This window comes from Leopardus geoffroyi, chromosome A1 (genome assembly GCF_018350155.1).
Source record: "Leopardus geoffroyi isolate Oge1 chromosome A1, O.geoffroyi_Oge1_pat1.0, whole genome shotgun sequence".
Lineage (NCBI taxonomy): Eukaryota > Metazoa > Chordata > Mammalia > Carnivora > Felidae > Leopardus > Leopardus geoffroyi.
Genome location: NC_059326.1, coordinates 239,345,360 through 239,369,173, shown reverse-complemented (window position 1 = coordinate 239,369,173; position 23,814 = coordinate 239,345,360). Strand labels below are relative to the sequence as shown.

The 23,814-nt window shown below is 60.4% G+C and overlaps 1 protein-coding gene across 5 annotated transcripts in view; it reads right to left on the bottom strand.

Moving 5' to 3' along the window:
• The window catches only part of SLC9A3 (solute carrier family 9 member A3), a 46,325-nt gene that overhangs the window by 10,501 nt on the left and 12,010 nt on the right, over positions 1-23,814 (bottom strand). For 3 of the 5 annotated variants that reach the window (XM_045443411.1, XM_045443422.1, XM_045443433.1), the window contains exons 2-9: positions 8,882-9,184; positions 5,515-5,675; positions 3,570-3,648; positions 2,785-2,962; positions 1,954-2,174; positions 831-1,033; positions 282-371; positions 111-181 (exon numbers count right to left, since the gene is read on the bottom strand). In XM_045443411.1, coding sequence (XP_045299367.1) covers positions 111-181; positions 282-371; positions 831-1,033; positions 1,954-2,174; positions 2,785-2,962; positions 3,570-3,648; positions 5,515-5,675; positions 8,882-9,184 — 1,306 coding nt within the window. Of the gene's footprint in view, positions 1-110; positions 182-281; positions 372-830; positions 1,034-1,953; positions 2,175-2,784; positions 2,963-3,569; positions 3,649-5,514; positions 5,676-8,881; positions 9,185-15,656; positions 16,017-23,814 lie in introns of those variants that run through there. The other 2 variants (XM_045443443.1, XM_045443448.1) reach the window with 2 other exon arrangements.

Genomic DNA, 23,814 nt, shown 5'->3' with positions numbered 1-23,814 from the left:
CAGCCGCCCTTTCTACCCTGTGGGTCCTCCAGTTAAAACGGAGGGCAGAGACGAATGTGCCTCCAAATTTCCCCATTTCAGTCCAGCCAGGGGCACCTAAAGCCACTTACTTATCTCTGAGATAGTTGTGTCCAATTTGCCCTGATATATCCTCGATGGCAGAGAGGATGTGGTCGAAAGCCTTTCAGAGGAAAGAGAAGTGGGCTGGCATCACTCGGAGGGCTACCCCCTGCCTTGCCCTGCCTCGCCCCTGCCCCCCCTCCCCCACCCCAGTCCCCTACCCGGCCATGCAGCTTCTCATTGAGTTTGGGCTCCCGGTGCTGGCTCCTTTTCACCTTCAGCCACTGCACCAGGGGCTTGATGGTCAGGCCCTGGAAGACAGGTACTGACCCAGACGGCGGGCAGGCTCCCGCCCAGGGCCCACCCTGGCCCACGGCACCCCCAGTGTGTGAACCCCTGATTGCACCCCCTCCGTAGGCACACAGGGTGAAATGGGCCGCCCTTATCCACAGACCTGACCTGCTCGGAGGGTCCCCCAATCAGCTCCTTAGACTTGCCAAAAGCAAGGAGAAGTGGGACACCTTCCTGGGCGTGTCTGGTCAATAAAACCCTAACTGGGGCTTCGTTAACCAGCGGCAGCACAGGAAGAACGTTTTCAGGCCAAATCGTGCTGCGTCCCCTGTGGGGCCACATGAAAACCTACAAAACGTCTCCTAGTTACTAAAATTACAAAAACCAATTAGGGCCTGGAGGCTGGAGAGGCTAGAAACAGAGCGCCCCGCTGGCGTGGAGAGGTCGGGGGCGCGGCGGCCGCGTGCCCTCCCCCCTACCTGGAAGACGACCGTGAAGAAGACCACGATGATGGTGGTGCTGACGAAGAGGTTCCGCTCCTTCACCTTCCGCTCGTCCAGAAGGACGACCAGAGCGAAGGCCACGGCCCCGCGCAGGCCGCCGTAGGACATGACCACCTGGTCTATGATTTCCAGCTGCACCATCCGGTACCGGTTCAGGACCCAGGTCTGCAGGACCACACCTGCGGGCGGGGAGCGCACTGAGCTCCAGGCTCCTCGAGGGCCTCAGGCCAGTGGCAGCCACCGCCCTGGGGGCACAACACGTGCGACTCCCCTCCAAGGGCAGTGACGGTGACAGGTTGTCCCGGGCGAGGGGTCACGGAAACTGCACGCTGTAGCCCTACTCTCCCCAAACCCTCTTGTCCACACCAGTGCTCTCTCCTGGCCGCAGGTCCAACCTGCCGCTGGGGATGCTCCGCACCCCGCATTTGTGGCTGGAACTGCTCCCCGCAGCTCTGGGACTTCGCAGGTGTCCCTGTGACCGGGCTGCAACACCGAGGCCTTGTGCTCTCGCCTCCAGGACCAGGACCCTGCTCTGCTCTGTCAGCCGCTCCCTGGAGCCCTCAGGCCCTGGTGAGCTCAGGCAGAGTGGGTTGGTGGCCTCGCCCCGGCACTGCACACCAGGGAGTGGCAACCAGGGCCGGAGCAGGCAGGGGGGCTCCTGCCTCACATGAGCCTCAATCTGCTCATGAGTGACTGCATCCGCAATGAGTCCTCAGGAAACCAGATGGATTCCTCTAGGTTCTAGAACCTTCCACCCTGACCCCCCAGCTATTCTAACTCCATCTCAAGGTGCCGAAGCCGTGACAAAGCCTGGAGTTTCGAAGAAGATAACCCACGGCCTGGCTGTGGTGAGGCTCCCCAGCAGCTCCCAGACCCGCCGCTCACCGGGCAAGAGGGCTGTGCTCGAGCACCACGTGCCTGGTTTCCACAGCCGGGCCCCAGCGCCTGCCCCCACTGTGCCCAGCGTCCCTCAGTCACCCCCCCTGCCCCCCATGTGCTCCCGCCCCCATATTCCCACCCCCCATCTCCCCCGCATCCCCGTCATTGCCCCCCACCCCCTCCCCCCTCCCTGGTCCCCACCATCCCCCAGCGTCCTCACCAATGGCCCGGTACACGGAGATGAAGACCAGTGTCAGGAGCACAAAGGCCGTGTTCCACTTCCAGATGCCGGGGTTCACGGCTGAGATGCCCAGGAACATGAAGATGATGGTCTCTGCCCCACTGGCCAGCATCTTCATGGTGTAGCGCACGGTGGTGGCTGACTGTTCCGAGATGTTGGCCTTCACGTACTTCTGACAGCAGATGCCGCAGAAGGTGATGCTGGAGGCGGGACGGGCACACAGTGAGGCTGGGGGCTGAGACTCTGGCCTGTGTCCGGGCACATGCCCACCCTACTGGTCGGCATGCTCGGCTCTGCTTAGGACCGGGTGCAGTCCCGGCCCCCGACACCCCAAGATCTGAACCCTGAGCCACCCAGTGGGCTGCCTCAGCGTCTGTCCTCAGCCTGGCGGTGGCTGGCTCTGGGGCGGGTGCCAGGGCAGATTCGGGTCATGGGGGTGCCAGCCAGCCTCCCACCCAGAGCATCCGGAAGGGGCTGGGTGTAGGCAGAGCTCACGGACAATTCTGTGAAAACACCAACTCCTTATTTAAAACCTGAATAGACCAGATTCTTCACCCCCACAGTGGCTTCTCACCCCTTAGAGGGAAGCGGGCCAGGCGGATGGGGGCTGGGAAGAGACCCACAAGGTTGTGCCCCAGGAGGGAGGGGCCCCTCTCCCTCCACCCGTCACCCCCCCCCTCCCCCTCCCAGGCACAGCTACTTGGCTGTGCTGTGGGTGGGCCCTGCCCTACCCCTGCACACCAGCACGGCCCGTGGCCCACAAGCTGTGTGGCTCTGGCGCTCTGGGCCGTGGGAGCAAGGGGGACTCACGCCAGGATGGCCGACAGTGACAGCATCTCGGAGGTGAGGTAGGACAGGTAGGAGATGACGAAGACGAAGCCGGGCTCGATGATGCGCACGTGCTTGGTGAAGCGGGTCACCAGCGACAGCAGGAAGGCGAAGACGACCCCCACAAGCGTGCCCCCCAGGCTCACCACGAAGAAGGACACTGCGGGGCCGAGGACACTGGCTGAGCCGCCTGAAAGGCCCTTTGTGGCCGGGTGTGGCTGGCCCCTGCGTGTGGGCACGGCCGACCGGCTGTCCTTCCAGACCATTCCTTTCATCGTGGGTTGCCTGGTAACCCCCACAGAGGCGCCAATAACTCAGCAAACAAGCGTCCAATTCTCCCCCTGAGAGGCCACCAGGCACGTGGAGAGCTGGGAGGCCTGGCTCCCCTCCCCCATCATGGAGAAAGCCCGACAAGGGGGCCTTGGGCAGGGCTGTCCCTGCACCCCTGATACAGCCAGGCTGTCATTGTCCCTGCCCAGAGGAACGTTTGTCCAGAACCACCCAGGACACCAGGGCCCATGTCCTCCAACCAGACATTCTGGTGGGCCTAACGGGGCTGCAGCCCTTGCCTCCCCAGGGTGGCGGGACCCAACAAAATTGTTTTCGTAAAACACGTTGGGGACAGGAGGGACGGCCACCGAGACTTTTCCCACACAGGCTGTGGGTCCCAGGGGCAGGCCTGGTGTCAAAGCCTGGAGGTGGTCCAATGCTGGAGAAGAGATGTGGCCCCCACATTCCCCAGGTGTGCGGACCCACCAGCCACACACCTATGCCTTTCACGCAATCCACACCAGTCACCTTGTCACCACCCAGCGTCACGAAAGATTCGAACACGTTGTAGAGGACCTGGGGGGACAGAGAGGCAAGCATGACATCGGGCCGGACCTCGGCCAGTGCTCACCTGATCTCAGGCCTCGGGCCTTGAGGACTTGGTCTGGGTCAAGCAGGCCATGGTGGCCTGTTCAGGAAACGAAAAATCGCCGGGAGGAAATCATCACAGAGCATCACGGAAAAGAAGATGAAGGCCAAAGACGAGCCAGCGGGTGGGATACGAGAGGCAGAAGAACATTCTAGAGGGAACTAGAACCTTTACGAGCAGACGTCGTCCTTTCCTACTATCAGCAAAGCAGGGGTGACCACAAATTTAACCCACTACATTTAATTCTGTTTCATGTTCCAAGATGAAGCCAGAGTTTCATTTTTAGTGACTTTGCTGTTGGCGTTAACCCCCGATTATAGGATCACACCCCTTGGTGTCTTTGCATGTTGACGTTTAAACCTCATTCCACCAAGATGTTGCAGATGAAAGGCTCAGGAAGGGCATGCGAGGCCACAGCTGTGGAGGCTGTGCTGTGTGTCCTATGCTGAGCCCTCCACACCCAGGGGCCGAGGGTAGGACGCAGGTTCCTGGGGAAACAGCTGGTCTCTGAGCCCCAAGCCTGAACTCTCCAGGTCTGCTCAAGGGGACAGAGGACCCCAAAAGGCGGGGTGTGGAGCTGTTTCTACAACAGGAGGCGCACAACAGGCCTGATGACTCTCGGGTGCTGGGCAGAGTGTGGGCACACAGCCACCAAGGGTGCTGGGGGCTGGACCACAGCCTGGGTGCCTCCACGGAAACGCAGGTGGGAGGGGAGACGAGGCTCAAGCCAGCTGTAAGCGGAGAGCTCCGTGGCTCAGGCATGAGTTAGAGCTTCTCCAGAGAAACGGAGCCACGGCACAGAGCAGCCCAGCCTCGAAGGAGCTGTGTCTTATATTTCTGATTAAGTTTGAAATTAATTCTCAAATTCCCCCGACAACATCTTATCTGCTACGGAAGAAATCTGGTGCAGCACAAGCTTAGGGTCTGTCACTCTCCTGAACCCTGAAGGAACACGAAGAGGGAGAATTTCTTAGGCCACAGGTACTTTTAGAGCAAGAGGGACCTTCACGTCCTGCTGTGTCTGCAAAGCCCTTGGGGAGAGGCGACAGGCTGGTGGGGCTGGCCCAGAGCAGGTGCTCGGAGATGCAGCACGCGGCTGACCTGTGCAGGGAAGGTGCTCTGTGCGTGCCTCCGCCTTACCTGTAACGCACTTGCACAGATGTAGCGGCCCAGTTTCGGGCTGGGTTTCGACGACTCCGTGCTGGCCACTGTGATGCTGAGACAGTGCTCCCACATTTCATGAACCTTCTGTTCACTTTACGGATCTGTTGCGGCCTCACACCCTGACCGAGAGTCCTCCCGCCCCTGCCCACCCACCCCGGCCCCGCCGAGCCCCCGGGCTCCGCCTCCCTCCTGGAGACCGAGGCGCTTCATGGGTACGGTCAGCGCTCGATCGTCTTCCCTCCTAGGTTCTGGCGAGATCTCACTGTTTGCCTCTTTAGTGGCTCCCTTAGGGAAATCAGGGCCGGGGGCATGGACTCTGGACCCGGAGTTAGAGGCGTCCTGCTCTGGCCAACTGGTGGTGGGGTTGGCAGTGAGGTGTTATCAAGACGGGAGAAGGGTGTTCGAAGAACCGATTGAACAGGCAGTCATTCGGAGTTGGGAGGAAGTGAGAGAGGGGACAGCATGCGATGGGGCTGCGGGGGAAACCTCCTCCGGTCAGAGCGGTGGGGGGCGGGGGGCAGAGGGAGAGCACCCCCCACACCCACTCTCAGGCTTCTCGCGGCACCTCCTCAAGGCCGATTTCTCCGCCCACAGCACCGAGGCCCTGGGGCCGCCCAGCACCCGCTCACCACAGTGACGGCGTCGTTCAGCAGTGACTCCCCAAAGACGATGATGAATAGGACCTCGTTGACGTGCACCTCCTCGAACACAGCCAGGACGGCCACCGGGTCCACGGCGGCTATCAGGCTCCCGAACAGGAGGAAATCCAGCAGCCCGACCTTCAGGTCTCCTGCAGGACAGGCAGGGCCGTCAAGGAGAGCCCTTCGGGGCCCGGCTGGGCGAGGACCTCTGAGCCCCGCACACCGACTCCCCTGGCCTTCTTGGGGGCTTCTTCAGGCTTCCGTCCTCCTGACTGCCGGCTTAGAAGCCCCTCAGATGGGACTCCCTCTTGGGCCTGGGGCTGGCTGGTTGTGGAACCTGGGTCAGAGCTGCCTGCCTGCCTCCCATGGGCTCCCACAGCCTTCAGGAAAGGCTGGTCTCGCCCCCATTGGGGACTGACTGCCCCTCGTTCTTCCCTTCATCCACCCTGGGGCCTGCTTACTCCCTCCTGGGGGGCCCACCGGGAGGCTGCTGTGAGCAGATGAAGGACCTGGGGGGCTCGGCCATGCACAGCATGGGATCAGACCCCTGCCCTGGGCCGTCTGCGGTCCAGGGTTAGGGCTGGAAAGGGGGTCAGGGGCTCAACGGGCATGGGAGAAAGGCTTCCCTGGAAAGCGATGTCTCCGCCCAGATGAGAGCCACCAGGACCCAGCCTGGGGGGAAGTGATGGAAGGGGGCAGGGGAGGGGCAGGCCTCACAGGATCCTGGGGGCCACAACGGGCCTGGGGAAATCCTGGGGGACTCCAGTAGGAGGGGCCACCAGGGAGGTCTGAGGGACAAGAAGGGAGACGAGGGCTCAGAGTGGGGCGGGGGCGGGGGGAGGGGTAGGAAGGGACCTTGGAGGAGCAGGTCCTCAGAGCGAGCTCAGCTCTGCTTCTTGAGATGGCCCAGTGGGTTCCTGGTGCCCTTGGGGGCGAGGGTCGTGCTGAGATGCACTTTCCAACATTCCAACATCTCAGTCTCCAAAGCGGCACCAGGCTGCACTCACAGCCGCACGGCAGTCCGCACTGGACACACAACCTCTGGGACCCGAGGATGGTTGCCTCATCCCGGCTCCGTCCGGGACTCACACCTGCTCTCAGCTGGGCTGCTCCGAGGAAGGCCTTGTCCGGGAGCCTTCCTGGCACTGAGCCGCCTTCCCGGCCCGAATGCGCTGAACCGGACCTCAGGCCTGGAGGGTATCGGGGAGGCCCACGTGGGTGGGGAGACACAGAGGCCATGCGTGGGCTGGACCGCTACCCCTCCAGGCACTTGGGCCCTCTCCAGGTCTAGGACAGGGCTTCCGCAGGAGCCCGGCTCTCCCTTAGGGCCACGCAGGGCCCCCTGGAAGGTTGTCTCCTCGGAGAGACGTGGCCCTGGAGGGAGCTCCCCGTGAGCTCTGAAAACCCGGCGGCCTGGCTCCAGAGTCTGTGTCCCGAAGAAGTGGCAGGTGTTAGAACCAGCTTCCAAAGGGTTTAAAATGTGCCTTTTGAAACGGGAATCGTAGGGTTTGCTTTTCTACCTCCAGGCACTGTTGGTGAGGCAGAGGTGAGAACGCAGTCCCTCCTGGCTTCAGACACGGGGACTCCACACGCACATTCCACATTTTGGGGCCGTCCCGTCTTTAAACGCCTCCTGGCTCGTGGGTCTCTCACTGTCTAAGGGCCCAGACAGACCCGGTGGTACATTCTGGAAGCCAGCCACTCCAAGCAGGAAGTGTCCCGGTGCCAGCCTGCTCTCCTCCCTGGGGCAACAGTCTACCACCCACTGGCCCTCTCTGACTGCCTGAAGCCTCTGCTGGGCCTAGCCCCGGCTGGCCCGTCCAGACACCCATCCAAGATACCCACTGCCAGCCCTGCCTATGGCCTGGCCTAGGGTGACTTTTCCTCAGAGGGGTGCCCCCGGCCATTGGACTACAGAGACCGATTGGTCCCTGCCGCCCCAACTCCTCAGATGCCTTGCTCCGGGTGTCTAGGGACACGATAGGCTCATTGGCCCCTGGGTGCTGTCCTGACCTGTGACTTTGGCTGATGCCTAGCCTTGACCAGCTGCACCCTGAGGACTGAACACAGGTCCCCTTAGGGACTCCTGCTCTAAACCCCGAGACTCTCCCCTGTGTCCAGTGGCTAGAGATGGCCCTGCCATCCTAGATGTACCCAACCACCTAGAGGCATCACCAGTAAATGCACCCGGGGCTTACTCACCTCCAAGGCCCGGCCAGACGTGTTTGGCCCCATGTCAACCTTAGGGGGTTTCTCTGGGCTGAGCCTGGAGGCGGTGCCAGATGGCAGTGGGGGCGCCAGGAAGCATACGTGCTCCCCATGGGGTGAGGACAAAGTCCCAAGGTGACAAATGGGACAGGTGAGGTGACTATTCCCGTCAGGGGACCTTTGGCCTCTCTTTCTCAATGCATGTCCTTTGTCATCAAGGTTTTGAGGCCTTGATCCACACAAGGAATGCTGTGCAAGGCTGTTCCTTCAGCCGGACGGAAACCACCGATCCGGGCCCGTCCCTGGGAGTCTGGTTCGGCAGGTGGTGGTGTTTGGGGCCTGTGGTGCCAGCACCCGCTTCTCATCGGTCGCCCCCAATGCCGGAAGCTAACCCTGTAGACCCATGATGCAAGCGGCCAGCCACAGCAGCCCCGGAACGGGCAGCGTCTAGGGCTGCGTGCACATCTGCGCAAGGCCTCAGCTGAGCCCCTGGCCTCACCTGTTCCAGTTTCCCAGGTAGATAATGGCCAGCTCCCGGGTGGGTGGGGCGCACCTCGGCCGTACGCCAGGGCTGAATTAAGTAACCCAAACTGCAGGAGACACTGGCAGGGGCAGGAGGGGCACCGGTGACTGTGCAGAAGCCGGCGCGGCTTTCCTTGCAGGTTGGGTGGGGGCGCCCGGGCCGCCGCTGCTCAGGTGGGTGTCTACCAGGCTCCACAACCGGCCTTTGCCCAAGGGGCCTTCTCCTCCCTCTCCCTGGAGGCTTGCTGGCAGGGGAGTGAGGCCCATCCCCACCTTCTCGCTGAGGGGGAGGGACAGCAGCTTGGCCGACTCACCCACCCCACCCACCCGCCAGCCTGGTTGGACAGGGCGTCATTCCCAGGCAGGACACGAACCTCAGCCGGGGGTTGCCTGGACAGGCTCTTGTTCATTCATTAAACCTTACTGTAAACATGCCAAGCGGGTTAAGTGGACCCACCGGTGACATCCGTCACCCCAACCACTCGTCCCCTTTTTGGGTCTGTGTTCTGTACCGAGCGTTGTTAAGTGGAGTGCCCAGAGCCTGCTCCCGCAGAGCCCAGCCCAAGGACCCCGCACCGGGGACCCCACCCCGAGGACCCCCCCTGCAGACGGCATGCCCACTCACCCATCAGGCCGCTGAGGAAGACGCCGTAGAGGGACAGCCCGGTGGTGGCCGCATTCCACACGGTGCCCACGACGGCGTACAGGAGGATGGTGCCCAGGTTGCCAAAGAAGAGCCGGTTGGGCATGAAGTAGCCGGCGTCCAGCACGATGGGGGGCAGCAGGTAGAAGAAGAAGACAGTGGGGGTGAGTGTGAAGGAGGCGATGTGGTCGGCCGCCCAGACGATGCCGCCCAGCACCAGGCCCAGCACGATGAGCAGTGCACTCTCGGGGACGACGCTGGTGACCTTGTGTGACAGGTGGAAGCCTGCGGGGGAGGGGGCCGTCAGGGGCGCCGGGACCCCTCCGAGCGAAGCCTCTGGTCCAGGGCCACCGCGGGCCCCTCCCACACGGGCAGATTTCATTCTGGAAACGCAGCAGGCTCCGGGGCTGACGGAGACCAGAAGCAGCTCTCCCTGTTCACGCCTGGGAGTGGGGGCTGCCTGGTGGCTCTGTGGACAGGCCGGCCTCCTGGGAGGGGCTGTCCCAGCCCACAGGACAGACACGGGCCTGGGAAGTGAGGCTCCACGTCTGCGTCTGTGGACGCTTCCCTCCGGCCCCACTCATGTGGCCAGGAGGCCCTGCCAGTCCACTGTCGACTGCTGTCCCCTCGGGACCCGGCCCCTGGGACACCCTCCTCAGGGTCTCCTTGCCTTTGAGGGGTGGGTCTGGGGCAGACAGAGACTCCCATGACAGTCGGGCGGCAGGGGGCGGCTCCTGAGCCCAGGGCACCCTCATCCCAGGCCCCGCGTGGCCCGTCCCCTCATCCCTCCATGCTGCCTCACCCAGCTTGTCTCAAGGTGCTGGAGCCTGAAGTGCGGCTGCCTTTTAACCTGCCCTGGTGGGACTCGGGGGGCCCCGGAGGTGCCCCTGCTGACAGCCGGCTGCCTGGGCCCCGTGGCCCATCGCCCTTGCAAAGACCTCAGGGTGCAGAGGCCTGTACTCTGAGTGAGGCAGGCTCACAGACCTCCCAGGGCCCTTTTCTCCTTCTATCGTGTTTGTTCTATTTTAAGACTCAGAGAAAAGGTTAGAAGAATTCCTAGGATGTGTTCCAGGTGGCAGCAGCTGCCCGGCCGGTGAAGCCCCCCATCCGGGCTTCCGCTGCCCCTGGACCGTGCCGCTCTGTCCACCCCAGGCACCACCTCCCTGCTGTCCGTGTCCCCTCCCCTCTCCCCCCAAGTCTGTGGAAACCTCTCAGACCTTCTGGTTCCACCAGCCTCTCGCTCTAAGGTCTCCTACCCTTGGTCAATGATCTCTCAGGTCTAACAATGGGTGTTGACCCATGAAAATCCTCTTTACGATTTCCCTGCTTTGCCGTCCTCGCTGGAGCGCCCGTCTTACTGAGGTTGTGTTGGCCCTTTTCTGGGAGGTTGAGCTCTGTGGGGACTTCCCTTCCATTTCTTGGGTCACATTTTGCCCCAGGTGCCCTCCCCCTTCTCTTTCCTACAACATCGTATGGCCGCCAGCTGCTGCTTCGCCCTATTCGTGCCTGACCTCACTTTATACGCACTCACGGCGCAGGGCAACTTTCTGATTCCGGCTTCTGCCTCATATGGGCTCACGTGAGCTAGAGTTTGGGGCGGGATGTGGCTGTCCTTGTCCTGTGGTCTGGGCGCCCTCCTGGGACCCTCGTTCCGTGCTCTCAGCTGGCATCCTGTTGGCAGCCAGGGCCGGGCCTTCTGGGCTTCTGCGCTTCCGGCCACCCAGCCCAGGCACGAGGGAGGGTGACAGTTTCAACCAGCCAAGGCCTCTGGTTGATGGGAATTCTTGGTGAGAGAGGCCAGCCCTGCAGGCGGGCTCTCCCCATGCCCGTGACCCCTTCCAGAAGGCAGCTGCACTGTAATGAGCTAATTAAACGGAAGACTTGATTGACTCTTAAGTGGCAATTTGCTGGTGGTTCAGCTATTAAGCATATAATGGGCATTTTAGGAGCCAGTAAGCCGAGTTCCTGCAGGGGAAATGCCCTGTGGTCACTGGCCCGAACTGCAGGGACGCAGTCAGGGATGTGGTTCCCAGTCAGGCTGAGTCACCACAGGCAGACCCCTTCTTCCAGCATCAGGTAACTGTGAAAAATCTCTGACTCTAGGGTGGACGCTCAAGGCACAGCCATGGCCTCTGCTGCAACCCCACAGGGGGAGGGGGGGGAGCTGGGCCTCTGGGAAGTGGGGAGGGAGAGAGGGAGGGGGAGCAGGAACTGAGAGGCACATGCCTCACCACGGCCACCAGAAAACCCAGCACCCGGCGTGCTCAAGTGGGCTTGGCCACCAAGACTCCAGCGGCAGGTGGAAAGACCCGATTCCCTCTCAACCCTTGTTTGCTACACCTCGTTAGAGAAGGACCCAGCAAAGGCAAATCTGGAGCAGTGACCCAACGACCTCCTCAGGACCCACAGCTCGGGGCCTCCACATCTGGCCTGGCCCAGAGCCTGAGCCATGACCATGGAGAAAGGCCCTGCGTCCTAAGGCCATGTGCCAACAGGGTGGCTGTGACCTTGGGAAACGATTAGGTGGTGCAAACTTCCGCCTCAAAGTCCCACGGCATTTTCTGGGGAAAAGCCAAACCTCATAGGCCGGACAGGCAGGGAACGTCTGAGCCTTTGAGGAGCCCACAGAGCTGGCTTTCCCACGTGCCCTGCCGAGGGAGAGGGCAGACAGCGATTCAGTATGTGCACCAGCCATGCTGTGCTGACCCCGGGCCCAGCCACGGGCAGAAAAGCTTTGCAGGAAGCGGCTCCCCACAGGCCTCGAACACTGGAGAAGCAGCAGCTTAGTGGCGTAAACCCCAGCTCGGCAAATATTTGAGCTGCTAATGCAGGCAGGGCACGTGGTGCGTACTCCTAGGACTGACAAGACAGAGTGACAAGAACGGTAGAGGACAAAATCAAAGTGCACCAAGATGCACAGACTACGGGGAGCTGAGTGAGGCCAGGTCCGGAGCTCCCCTGCCGAGGCCAGTCCCTTCCGACAAGGGAACGTTAATGAAGCGACTCCCAAACCCACAGGTAACTGATTGCCGCGGCCGGGAGAGTTACAGCTAATTAAGCACGAACGGCCTGGCTGCAGGGTGGTAACCGCAGGGGACACACACTTTTCATTCTAATTACAAACCCTCTGACTGATGTTAAAGGTCAGGAGGCGCCGGCCTGCCAGCCAGCCATTTCTGGAGCAGGCCCTGGACAGAGTGGGTGCCGAGGCCCCCGGGAAGGTCATCGCTGACGTGTGTCACGCCCCCTCGGGATGCAGCTGGGTACCCAGGACCTGGGGTCAGGCCCTATGTGGCCACAGCCTCCAAGGACCTCTCAGCAAGATTCAGCTGAGTCCACGCAAATGCAACAGCACAGTAAATCCTTTGGTTTTACTTTAACGCGCACGAGCCTTGGTCAATTAAACGCTGCCTGACAAAATAACCAGACCAAGCAGTGGAAACATTCCCAGAGAGAATGAGAAGCACTGGGAGTACACAGGGGACCCCCTTCACCCGGGGGGCAGGCGTGTAGGGGTTGGGCCTGAAATATCACACAGTCGGGTCCACACACAGGTGCTCAGAGACACAGGTGGGCACACACAGACACACACACACACACACACACACACACACACCCGCACGTGACTTCCCCAGCACTGACTCCACAGACCAGCGTGAGGTTCCTCCCGCGCTTTCCTAGGACGGGACTGGCTCTGAGTCCCTCCCCACCACCCACGGGGAGAGGAACAGACCCCCTCTCTCTGACCTCCATGCTACCTCAAGAGGCACCAAGGTATGAGTTAGTTACAGCAAATGTGTCAGCTGCCAAGCCCAGGGCAGGAGCTGAAGATATTTATAGTGTCCTCAAATATTACCTAGCTGACCCCACACCTCCTGCCTGCAAGGATGTTCCAGATGAGAGCTCAGAGTTGTTGTCAGACAGGCCTGGCCTCTCCCCAGGGAGGGTCTGTTTCCGGGACCCTGAGTAGAGCTTCGAGAGCAAAGGAGGCCTTTCAGGATTGGCCCTTCTGCTCACAAGCCATGAGGCACTTTAGACATTGCGTGCCTACAAAACTCAAGCAAACTTTGTCAATTTTTAAATTAAAAAACGAAAATTGTTAATAGCTTCCTAGGAAAGCATCAGATTCTTTCATTTGCAGCCATCGTGAACAGAAGTGAGGACAGAAGGAAGGCTGGGCCCCAGCCAGCTTCAAGCACTGAGCCCAAGCGTGCGTGTCCGAGCTGAAGGCGTGCGGGGACAGGAGCTGGAGCCGGAGCCCAGCGAGCACCAGGACGACGTTCACAGCAGCGTCCTTCTCCCCGAGCAACCCCCTCCTTTTCAGCCCTCCTGGGCCAGGCTGCTCCTGTGGTAGTCCACATTAAAGGATGCCATGCTTGGGGCGCCTGGGTGGCGCAGTCGGTTAAGCGTCCGACTTCAGCCAGGTCACGATCTCGCGGTCCGTGAGTTCGAGCCCCGCGTCGGGCTCTGGGCTGATGGCTCAGAGCCTGGAGCCTGTTTCCGATTCTGTGTCTCCCTCTCTCTCTGCCCCTCCCCCGTTCATGCTCTGTCTCTCTCTGTCTCAAAAATAAATAAACGTTAAAAAAAAAAAATTTAAAGGATGCCATGCTTAAGCTTTGCTTTCTTATGGTTTCATGACTGGCTCTAAACTAAATAAAAGTTTGGGAGCAGGATCTGTGACAATTATACCTTCGGGGCCGGGCACTGGTGGGGTAGCACCATTGTACCAACTGTCCCAAGGGAACAACCATGAACTCTGGAAGAAACATGTCAAATGGCAACTTAGGCACTGAGGAGAGACGGAGAGAAGGCAGACACTGGCGGGCTCCAAACCTTGAGGGAAAGGGCGGCAATGGGCGAGTTCCCTGGTTTCTTTTTTGTTTTCGTTTTCCTGACTTCCCTGTTTTTTATGGCTTTTTCCAGAGAGCAGATCCCAGCTGGGGTTGTCCAGAGCAGTTAAAACTGTAGCCTTACTGGGCTGAGAAAGCGGAGGGCAGAGATGATGGTGACCACGGCAGCTGGGCAGCGAGAGGCCAACATTCTATGTGTGAACTCTTCCCAAATTCCTGGCTGATCCTTGAATTACACACGAGAGAGGCAGGTACCAACTTCCTGTCACCACAGGGAGACCTCTTTGGAGTCTCAGTCCATTCCTGGTCAAATGACAGCACAGCACCAACCACCACCACAGAAATCAAGGCTCTCCAGAGGAGCACAGCGGAATACAGACTCTCTACAACATATGAGCTATAGTCCTGGAAACAATCCCAAATTACCAGACACATGAAGACACAGGAGAAGGGGACCCAGACATCCCTGGGGATCTCAAGGTGATCCAGACATTGGAATTAGCAGACAAGGGTTTAGAAAAAACTACTGTAACTATGCTTAAGGGTGTAAAGGAAGATATACTTGTAATGAATAAAAAACTAGTAAATCTCAGTAGAGAAAAGGAGTTGGCGATTTGTTTTCACTAAGAGCCAGATAGCAAATTGCTTAGGCGTGTAGGTTCTATGGTCTGTTCGGCAGTTAGTCAGCTTGGCCGCTGCATCACAAAAACAGCCATAACACCCACGAACAGCTGTGCTCCAAGAAAACTTGATTTACAAAAACAGGTGGCCAGCCCACGGGACAGAGTCTGCTGACCCCTGACATAAGAGAAACCGAAAAGAACCAAATGGAAGTTCCAGAATCGAAGAATTCAATATCTGAAATAAGAGATTCAACAGACAGACCTGACAGCAGACAGAGAGAGGAGAGACAGTGAACTCGAAGTTCGATGAGTGGACACTGTCCAGCATAAAGAACAAAGATGAGAAAGATAAAAACGTGAACAGAGCATCAGCCGCCAGTGGGACAGTGTCGGAAGGTCCAACATGTGTGTAAATGGAGTCCTGGAAGGCCAGGAGACAGAGGAGGGGGTGGGGAAAATCTGAAAAGAGAATGGCCCCACACGTCGCCCATCTGGCGAAAGACGCAAATTTGCAGATCTGAGAAGTCCCTCAGATTGGATTTCTATCTGATTTCTATTTCCATGGATCGGTCTTCAAGTGAAGTTGGGATAAGTGTGAGAAAGGCTGAGGGTCCAGGGAGAAGCAGTGGGGGCGGTGGGGCGCCTGGAGGACATGAGATGGGCACCTGGGGCTTGGGGAGGGCTGGGGACGGGGCTGGGGCCAGGAGAGGACCTCAGAAGAGGAAGGGCGGGGGGCCGCCCCAGGCTGGGCTGCGTAGAGCCCCACGGATCAAGCTGGCGGTACCGATCCGATGGCACACAGGGCGTGATTGCTGCAGGAAGCTGGTGGTCCGGTCACGGAGACCCTGTTTAACAAAATGGCTCGTGGAACGCAGCTGCAACAGCAGGAGGAAGAAAGGGTCCACATCAGAGCCACACAGATCCCAGCGCCGGCACCACGACGGACCCCCAGCTCTGCTCAGGGTGTGACGGGCCACCGGGCCCCGTGTACCTGGTGCCTCCGCTTCCACAGGACCTGTGGCCCCGGAGGCTTCACAGACCAGAAAGGCGTTGTTCCTCAGAGCTTTCCGCTTCAAGGACGTGGAAAGTTAGTCTTGACCTGGTGGTTGCCTGGAGGCTCGGAGATTGACCGTGACGGTCACGCTCGTCGTAAAATCCACCAGACAGAGATACAAAGATGCTTCACTCTGGGGTGGGGCTGGGGGGCCGCGAGGGGCCCTCGAAAGGCTCCAAGGATTTTATGAACGGGTTCTCTGTGGGGGAGCAGGTGTAGGTCTCATTGACCTTTTACCCCTTCGTGTGAAAATTCCAGCGAGGCTATTTTCTCTGAGGACATCTTTGGTGCAGATAATGTGTGGGCAGCGTCCCAAGGTGTCGTAAACCAAGCCTGTGCCCACTCACGTGGCTGCTGTGTCGCCACGGTCACCACTATCAGGGCGTTCCTAGCACCGTCCCCTGAGGCTGGGACTTTGTCATGGGCCGCTGCCCGGACGCAGAGCAGCAGGAAATGGTGGGGACTATTGACTCTTGATATGGACGTGGTGTTGCAGGAGGGTGAAGGGCTCCCCGAGGTGGGAGGGCCACGGGGCAGCTGCCGGCCGGGAGGGCCCCGCTGAGGAGAGCAGCGCCGACACGTGCCAGCTGTTCACCCTTCAAGGGGACAGGCACAGCCTGCTGAGTGGCCTGGCCAGGTGCTGCCCCTGCGGACCCCTCGTGCCCGGTTCCCCACGGAGCAGTGCCTCCCCGGTTTCTGCATGCGTGAGGGCTTTCTGTTCCGAGGGACCTGTCCTGCCACTTCTCGAGCTATGATTATCTTATCCCTCCGGACTCGATTTCCTCAAGGTCAGATGATAGTCTAGACCCTTCTGGGAAGCTGGACGGCGAAAATCGGATTCTCACAAGGAGGGTGGACTGAGCGCGTCTTCCCCAAGCCTGATGAAAACAAACGGGGAAAAGGGGGGAGGGTGGGTGTCACTCACTGTCTTCATTTTTCGTTTTTTGGCCAAAAGGAAGGAGAGATACGAAGACACTGGCACCCTGTGTCTCACCCACCGCAGCCCACGCTCCCACATACGTGGGCCTGGCCCAGGTCGGCCACTGGCGGTGTCTTGGGCACAAAACCCACAGCTGAATCACAGGAAGCACAGTCAAGCGAGCGAGGGAAAGTCCGAATGTCACCATCGCTATCCACACCGATGAAAGGAGGGTCGCACCCTGATAAGAAAGTACATCCGGGGATTTGAAACCTCTTTTCCAATATGAGAGCAGAAGTACTTGACAGAAGAGTTGAGGGGACAGAGATAGAGGGAAAAGACAAGGACACAAAACACAGGAGAGGAAACCTAAAAGGGGAAGAACAAGGGACGATCGGGAGACGAGAGCAGAGGAGACGGGCACTGACCCGACAGCCACAAACACCCCAGGAGCACAGGGCTCCAGGGACTCTGTCTCCAGGGACTCAGCATGATGGCCAGTTGGATCCCACCCCCAAAGAGGGGAGGAGAGGGAGGAGACCCCACACGAGGGAGGAGGCTGGGGGGGAGAGGGAGGAGACCCCACACGAGGGAGGAGGCTGGGGGGGAGAGGGAGGAGGCTGGGGGGGGAGAGGGAGGAGACCCCACATGAGGGAGGAGGCTGGGGGGGGAGAGGGAGGAGACCCCACACAAGGGAGGAGGCTGGGGGGGGAGAGGGAGGAGACCCCACATGAGGGAGGAGGCTGGGGGGGAGAGGGAGGAGACCCCACACGAGGGAGGAGGCTGGGGGGGGAGAGGGAGGAGACCCCACATGAGGGAGGAGGCTGGGGGGGGAGAGGGAGGAGACCCCACACGAGGGAGGAGGCTGGGGGGGAGAGGGAGGAGACCCCACATGAGGGAGGAGGCTGGAGGGGAGAGGGAGGAGGCTGGGGGGGAGAGGGAGGAGACCCCACACGAGGGAGGAGGCTGGGGGGGAGAGGGAGGAGACCCCACATGAGGGAGGAGGCTGGGGGGAGAGGGAGGAGACCCCACACGAGGGAGGAGGCTGGGGGGGGAGAGGGAGGAGACCCCACATGAGGGAGGAGGCTGGGGGGGAGAGGGAGGAGACCCCACATGAGGGGAGGAGGCTGGAGGGGAGAGGGAGGAGACCCCACACGAGGGAGGAGGCTGGGGGGGGGAGAGGGAGGAGACCCCACACGAGGGAGGAGGCTGGGGGGGAGAGGGAGGAGACCCCACACGAGGGAGGAGGCTGGGGGGGGGAGAGGGAGGAGACCCCACATGAGGGAGGAGGCTGGGGGGGGAGAGGGAGGAGACCCCACATGAGGGAGGAGGCTGGGGGGGAGAGGGAGGAGACCCCACATGAGGGAGGAGGCTGGAGGGGAGAGGGAGGAGGCTGGGGGGGGGAGAGGGAGGAGACCCCACACGAGGGAGGAGGCTGGGGGGGGAGAGGGAGGAGACCCCACATGAGGGAGGAGGCTGGGGGGGGAGAGGGAGGAGACCCCACATGAGGGAGGAGGCTGGAGGGGAGAGGGAGGAGGCTGGGGGGGAGAGCCCACACGAGGGAGGAGGCTGGGGGGGGAGAGGGAGGAGACCCCACATGAGGGAGGAGGCTGGGGGGGGAGAGGGAGGAGACCCCACACGAGGGAGGAGGCTGGGGGGGGAGAGGGAGGAGACCCCACACGAGGGAGGAGGCTGGGGGGGGAGAGGGAGGAGACCCCACATGAGGGAGGAGGCTGGGGGGGGAGAGGGAGGAGACCCCACATGAGGGAGGAGGCTGGGGGGGGAGAGGGAGGAGACCCCACATGAGGGAGGAGGCTGGGGGGGAGAGGGAGGAGACCCCACATGAGGGAGGAGGCTGGGGGGGAGAGGGAGGAGGCTGGGGGGGAGAGGGAGGAGACCCCACACGAGGGAGGAGGCTGGGGGGGGAGAGGGAGGAAACCCCACACGAGGGAGGAGGCTGGGGGGGAGAGGGAGGAGGCTGGGGGGGGAGAGGGAGGAGACCCCACATGAGGGAGGAGGCTGGGGGGGGGAGAGGGAGGAGACCCCACATGAGGGAGGAGGCTGGGGGGGGAGAGGGAGGAGACCCCACATGAGGGAGGAGGCTGGGGGGGAGAGGGAGGAGACCCCACATGAGGGAGGAGGCCGGGGGGGGAGAGGGAGGAGGCTGGGGGGGGAGAGGGAGGAGACCCCACATGAGGGAGGAGGCTGGGGGGGAGAGGGAGGAGGCTGGGGGGGGAGAGGGAGGAGACCCCACATGAGGGAGGAGGCTGGGGGGGGGAGAGGGAGGAGACCCCACATGAGGGAGGAGGCTGGGGGGGGAGAGGGAGGAGACCCCACATGAGGGAGGAGGCTGGAGGGGAGAGGGAGGAGGCTGGGGGGAGAGCCCACACGAGGGAGGAGGCTGGGGGGGGAGAGGGAGGAGACCCCACATGAGGGAGGAGGCTGGGGGGGAGAGGGAGGAGACCCCACATGAGGGAGGAGGCTGGAGGGGAGAGGGAGGAGGCTGGGGGGGAGAGCCCACACGAGGGAGGAGGCTGGGGGGGGAGAGGAGGAGACCCCACATGAGGGAGGAGGCTGGGGGGGGAGAGGGAGGAGACCCCACACGAGGGAGGAGGCTGGGGGGGGAGAGGGAGGAGACCCCACACGAGGGAGGAGGCTGGGGGGGGAGAGGGAGGAGACCCCACATGAGGGAGGAGGCTGGGGGGGAGAGGGAGGAGACCCCACATGAGGGAGGAGGCTGGGGGGGGAGAGGGAGGAGACCCCACATGAGGGAGGAGGCTGGGGGGGGAGAGGGAGGAGACCCCACATGAGGGAGGAGGCTGGGGGGGAGAGGGAGGAGGCTGGGGGGGAGAGGGAGGAGACCCCACACGAGGGAGGAGGCTGGGGGGGGAGAGGGAGGAAACCCCACATGAGGGAGGAGGCTGGGGGGGAGAGGGAGGAGACCCCACACGAGGGAGGAGGCTGGGGGGGGAGAGGGAGGAGACCCCACATGAGGGAGGAGGCTGGGGGGGGAGAGGGAGGAGACCCCACATGAGGGAGGAGGCTGTGGGGGAGAGGGAGGAGGCTGGGGGGGGGAGAGGGAGGAGACCCCACACGAGGGAGGAGGCTGTGGGGGAGAGGGAGGAGGCTGGGGGGGGAGAGGGAGGAGACCCCACACGAGGGAGGAGGCTGGGGGGGGGAGAGGGAGGAGACCCCACATGAGGGAGGAGGCTGGGGGGGGAGAGGGAGGAGACCCCACATGAGGGAGGAGGCTGGGGGGGGAGAGGGAGGAGACCCCACATGAGGGAGGAGGCCGGGGGGGGAGAGGGAGGAGACCCCACATGAGGGAGGAGGCTGGAGGGGAGAGGGAGGAGGCTGGGGGGGAGAGCCCACACGAGGGAGGAGGCTGGGGGGGGGAGAGGGAGGAGACCCCACATGAGGGAGGAGGCTGGGGGGGGAGAGGGAGGAGACCCCACACGAGGCACTGGGCCAGGGGCAGGACACCAACTCTGGAGGGGCCTAGAGTGATGCCTCCTTCCTGGGCAGGGAGTTGACCTCCAGGCTTCACCCAGAGGGGTCAGCCTGCTCCTGATGCTTGCTGGTCAAGGCTCAGCTTGCTGCACAGCCAGTCCCCAGAAGTAACAGAGGGAGAAACCACGTTTGGTGGAGAATGAACCCACCAAATGGAGGTTCTCCCCAAGACAAGAAGGCACGAGATTCAGGAGATGGGGTGCCCAGTGTGGGGGAGCTGGTGTCATGCCCGCAGAGGGGAGGGGCCCGGAGCACATTGCCACGTGCAGCAGCCTTCTGGGAGTTTGGGGCCGAACCACTTAAATCCATAGAAAACTGTGCCAACAACAACAGATTAGTCAATGACTTCGGGTAAAATAAAAGGATGTCCTGGAAATGGAAAAATGGTCCCATGCCACCTCATGGCTATGAAGACAGTTTGTGTAGTCAACGTTCAGCACCGAAATTTTGGTGGAAAACACCAGAACTTAGAGAGCAAGCATGTGGGGGTGGGGCAGGCTTTCTGTGCTAACTCCCCTGGCCAGAGACCCACAGCTGGTGAGTCATATCACAACCCCTTCCCGCCTTGTGCACCCACATGAACGGTCCTGGCCAAGATAGCCTAACATGCCCAACGTGTGCTAGCAAAGCCAGGCACACAAGGCAAGGCGGCTGGCCCCCTGGGCAGGGAGGGGCAGGGGCAGGGGCAGAACGAGTCCTAGATGATGTCTGTGCAAAAAATCCCAGAAAGTGATGGAAGACTTCAGGGTATACAAAGTCCATCACTTTCCCATAAACCAGCAATAAAGGTATGGAATTCGAAATGTAAACCATAACACCATTTACATCAACACCAAAAAAAGAAAAATAAACAAAAAAACCAAAAAAAAAAATCTTAGGTAGAAATCTAACAAAATATGTACAGAACCTACATGAAAACTTGCAAACTTGGACGAAGAAATCAAAGAAAACCCATATAAATGGAGAGATAGTCCACATGCACGAATGGCAAGACTCAGCACGGTCACGTGGCGAGTTCTTCCTGGCATGATCCACGGACACAATGCGATCCCGATAAAAAATTCCAGCCTGTTACTTTATCACACAGAGGCAAAAAACCCAGAGCAGCCAGCACGACCTTGAGGAACATTCGAGGACTGGCACTTCCCGACCTCAAGACTCAGGCGAGACCACGGTGATCGCTGAAAGGACGGACGAGCGGATCAGTGCAACGGAACAGAGGGCCCAGAAACAGACCCACGTGATCACGGCCACCGGCCTTTGACGACGGGGCACGGGTAACACGGTCGAACAAAAGCGGTCCCCTCGGCAACTGCCGGGACGGCCGGACGTCCCCGTGAAGAAAAATGAGTCCGGACACAGACCTTACAGCCTTCACAGCAACGCACTCTCAACGGATAGAGACCGACAAGTAAAATGCAGAACTATACGTCTCCTAGAAGATCGTGGGACAGAAAACCTAGCTGGGTTTGGTGATGACTTCTTAGATCCAGCACGATCCCTGCAAGAGGGAAGCCCGACCTCACTGAAATGAATGAACTGCCTGAGAAAGACCACGTCAAGAGAGCAAGAAAACAAGCCACAGCGGGGAGAAAATATTTGCAAAACATGTACCTGATAAAGGATTTGTGTCCCACACACACGAAGAACTCAAATCTCAGTAAGAAAACAAACAATCCAATGTAAAAATGGGTCAAAAACCTAAAGAGACACCTCACCAAAGAAGATATGCACGTGGAAACGTAGCTCAATATCATACGTCATTAGGGGATCGCAGATTAAAACAACAAGGTACCACTAGGCATCTATTAGAATTATTAAAATCCACAACACAGACGACTGGAGATTCTCGCTGGTGGGAATGCAAAACGGTGCAGCCTCTTTGGAAGACAGTTTGGCGGTTTCTTGCAAAACTAAACATACCTTCACCATACGACCCAACAATCATCTCCTTGGTGTTTACACAGAGGAGTTGAAGCCTTATGTCCATACAAGAGCCTGAAAATGGATGTTTACAGCAGCTTTACTCGTACTTGCCAGATTGTTCTTCGGTAGCTGGATGGATAACAAAGCCGTGCTACATACACAGTGGAGTATCATTCAGCGCTAAAATAAACGAGCCATCGAGATAGGAAAATCCGTGGATGAATCTTCGATGCACGTTACTAAGGGGAAGAAATCCATCTGAAAAGGCTACCTCCTGGAATCCTCATACAGCAGCATTCCAACTCTACGACATTCTGGAAAAGGCAGAGACTACGGAGGCAGTAAAAAGATCAGTGGTGGCCAGGTGATGGGGGAAGGGAGGGATAGGTGGAGCACAGAGGATTTTTAGGGCACTGAAAATACTCTGTATGATCCTATAATGATAGATACACGTCATGACACATTTGTTCAAACCTGTGAGATACATAACACAAGAGCAAACCGCGATGTAAACCATGGGCTTCAGTTAATAAGGATACATCAATATTGGCTCATTAACTGCAACAAGTATATCACAGCAATGCCAGATGTCAACAATAGGGACACTGGGGGGTGGGGGAGGGGGGGAGGGGGAGCCGGGGGGTATGGGGAACTCTCTGTGCCACGTGTTCAATTATTGCGTACATTTTCACCTTCACTAAAAAATTAGGTCTATTAATTTTTGAAAATCAGCATCGCTGAGGTGTGGGGGATGCCTTTGCGCTGTGAGGTAGGCTTGGGAGGCCAGGCCCGGGACGGAGGTGACGTGACGGTGTTTTAGGGACGAGGGAGGGAGGTGGGTAGGCCGGGAAACACCCTTGCTCCTCGCCCCGAGGGACAACCGGGGGTGAGCGGCCTGCGGTTTTGTGCCGGCCGGGGAGCGGTCTGTCGCGGCTCTACTGCGCTCGCATGCTGCCAGGTTTTTCTGAACAAAACCAAGTTTGTTCCGTCTCACCGAAAAGGGTTTATTGCCACCCACGGGGAAGGGGCAGCTCCAGACTGGGGTGGTGCGGTGTGGGGTTCTGGCTGCCGGGGTGGCACAGGGCGGAGGGCGCCACGGTGCCCGGAGCTTTCCTAGTGTGTGAGGCAGGAGCAGCGAGGAGGCCAGGTGCCAGGAGAGGGCACGAGTGGGTGTGCAGGGTGCAGGTGTGAGCACACGTGGGTGTGAGCTGCGTGAGCAAGTGCGGGCAGGCGGGCGGGAGAAGCACCCCCCCCAGGAACCACGTGACGTGGCAAAGCTTGTGGCAGAGCCAGGCCCATGTGACGCCCGTGCAGTGTGGCGCGGCTGGGGCTTCAGGTCTACCTTGAAGCTGGCCTCGGCGGACAGCTGCACGCTCCTTGTGACGGGTCAGGCGAGAGCCTCTCTGAGGGGAAGGTTTGCCTGGGGCCACACGGCCACGCAGCCACATGGCCCCGCCTGGGCGCGCGCCCCGCCCCCGTCCCCTCCCTGCTGGGACGGAGGCTTCCCCGGAAACAGCCTGACGTGTGGCCCTCCCAGGACAGGAGCTCCACGGGAGGGGACGGTTCCAAGGTTTCTGAGGGTGCTGTGGCCCGCGTGTCCTCACCAGGGCACGCTCACACCTCCATCACGGCACCCACAAACACCCTCCGTGGGCCCCGTGTGGCCTCCCCTTGCAGCCCTGGTGGGCGGGACAGTCAGCTCCTGCCAGGCTGCCTGAGGACCACAGACCCTCCCCTGCTCCCCTTGATGAAGGCACAGGACGCCAGGGAGGAAGACCTTGTCTCTGGGAAAGCGGAGAACTCACCCCCGCTTCCCACAGAGAGGCGCTGGGGCCCGGCGTGTGGATTTAGGCCGAACACAGCACGGCGTGGCCCTGTGGGCTGCTGCAGGAGGCCGGGGCGGGGTGTGCTCACAGGCTGCCTGCCCTGAGCCACCCCAGGACAGAACCTCCTTCCTGCTCCTCTCCTGGGAGCAGACACCACCACGCTGTGTCCAGTCTACTTCCGAGATTCCGCTGGGCTCCGTGCTGGCT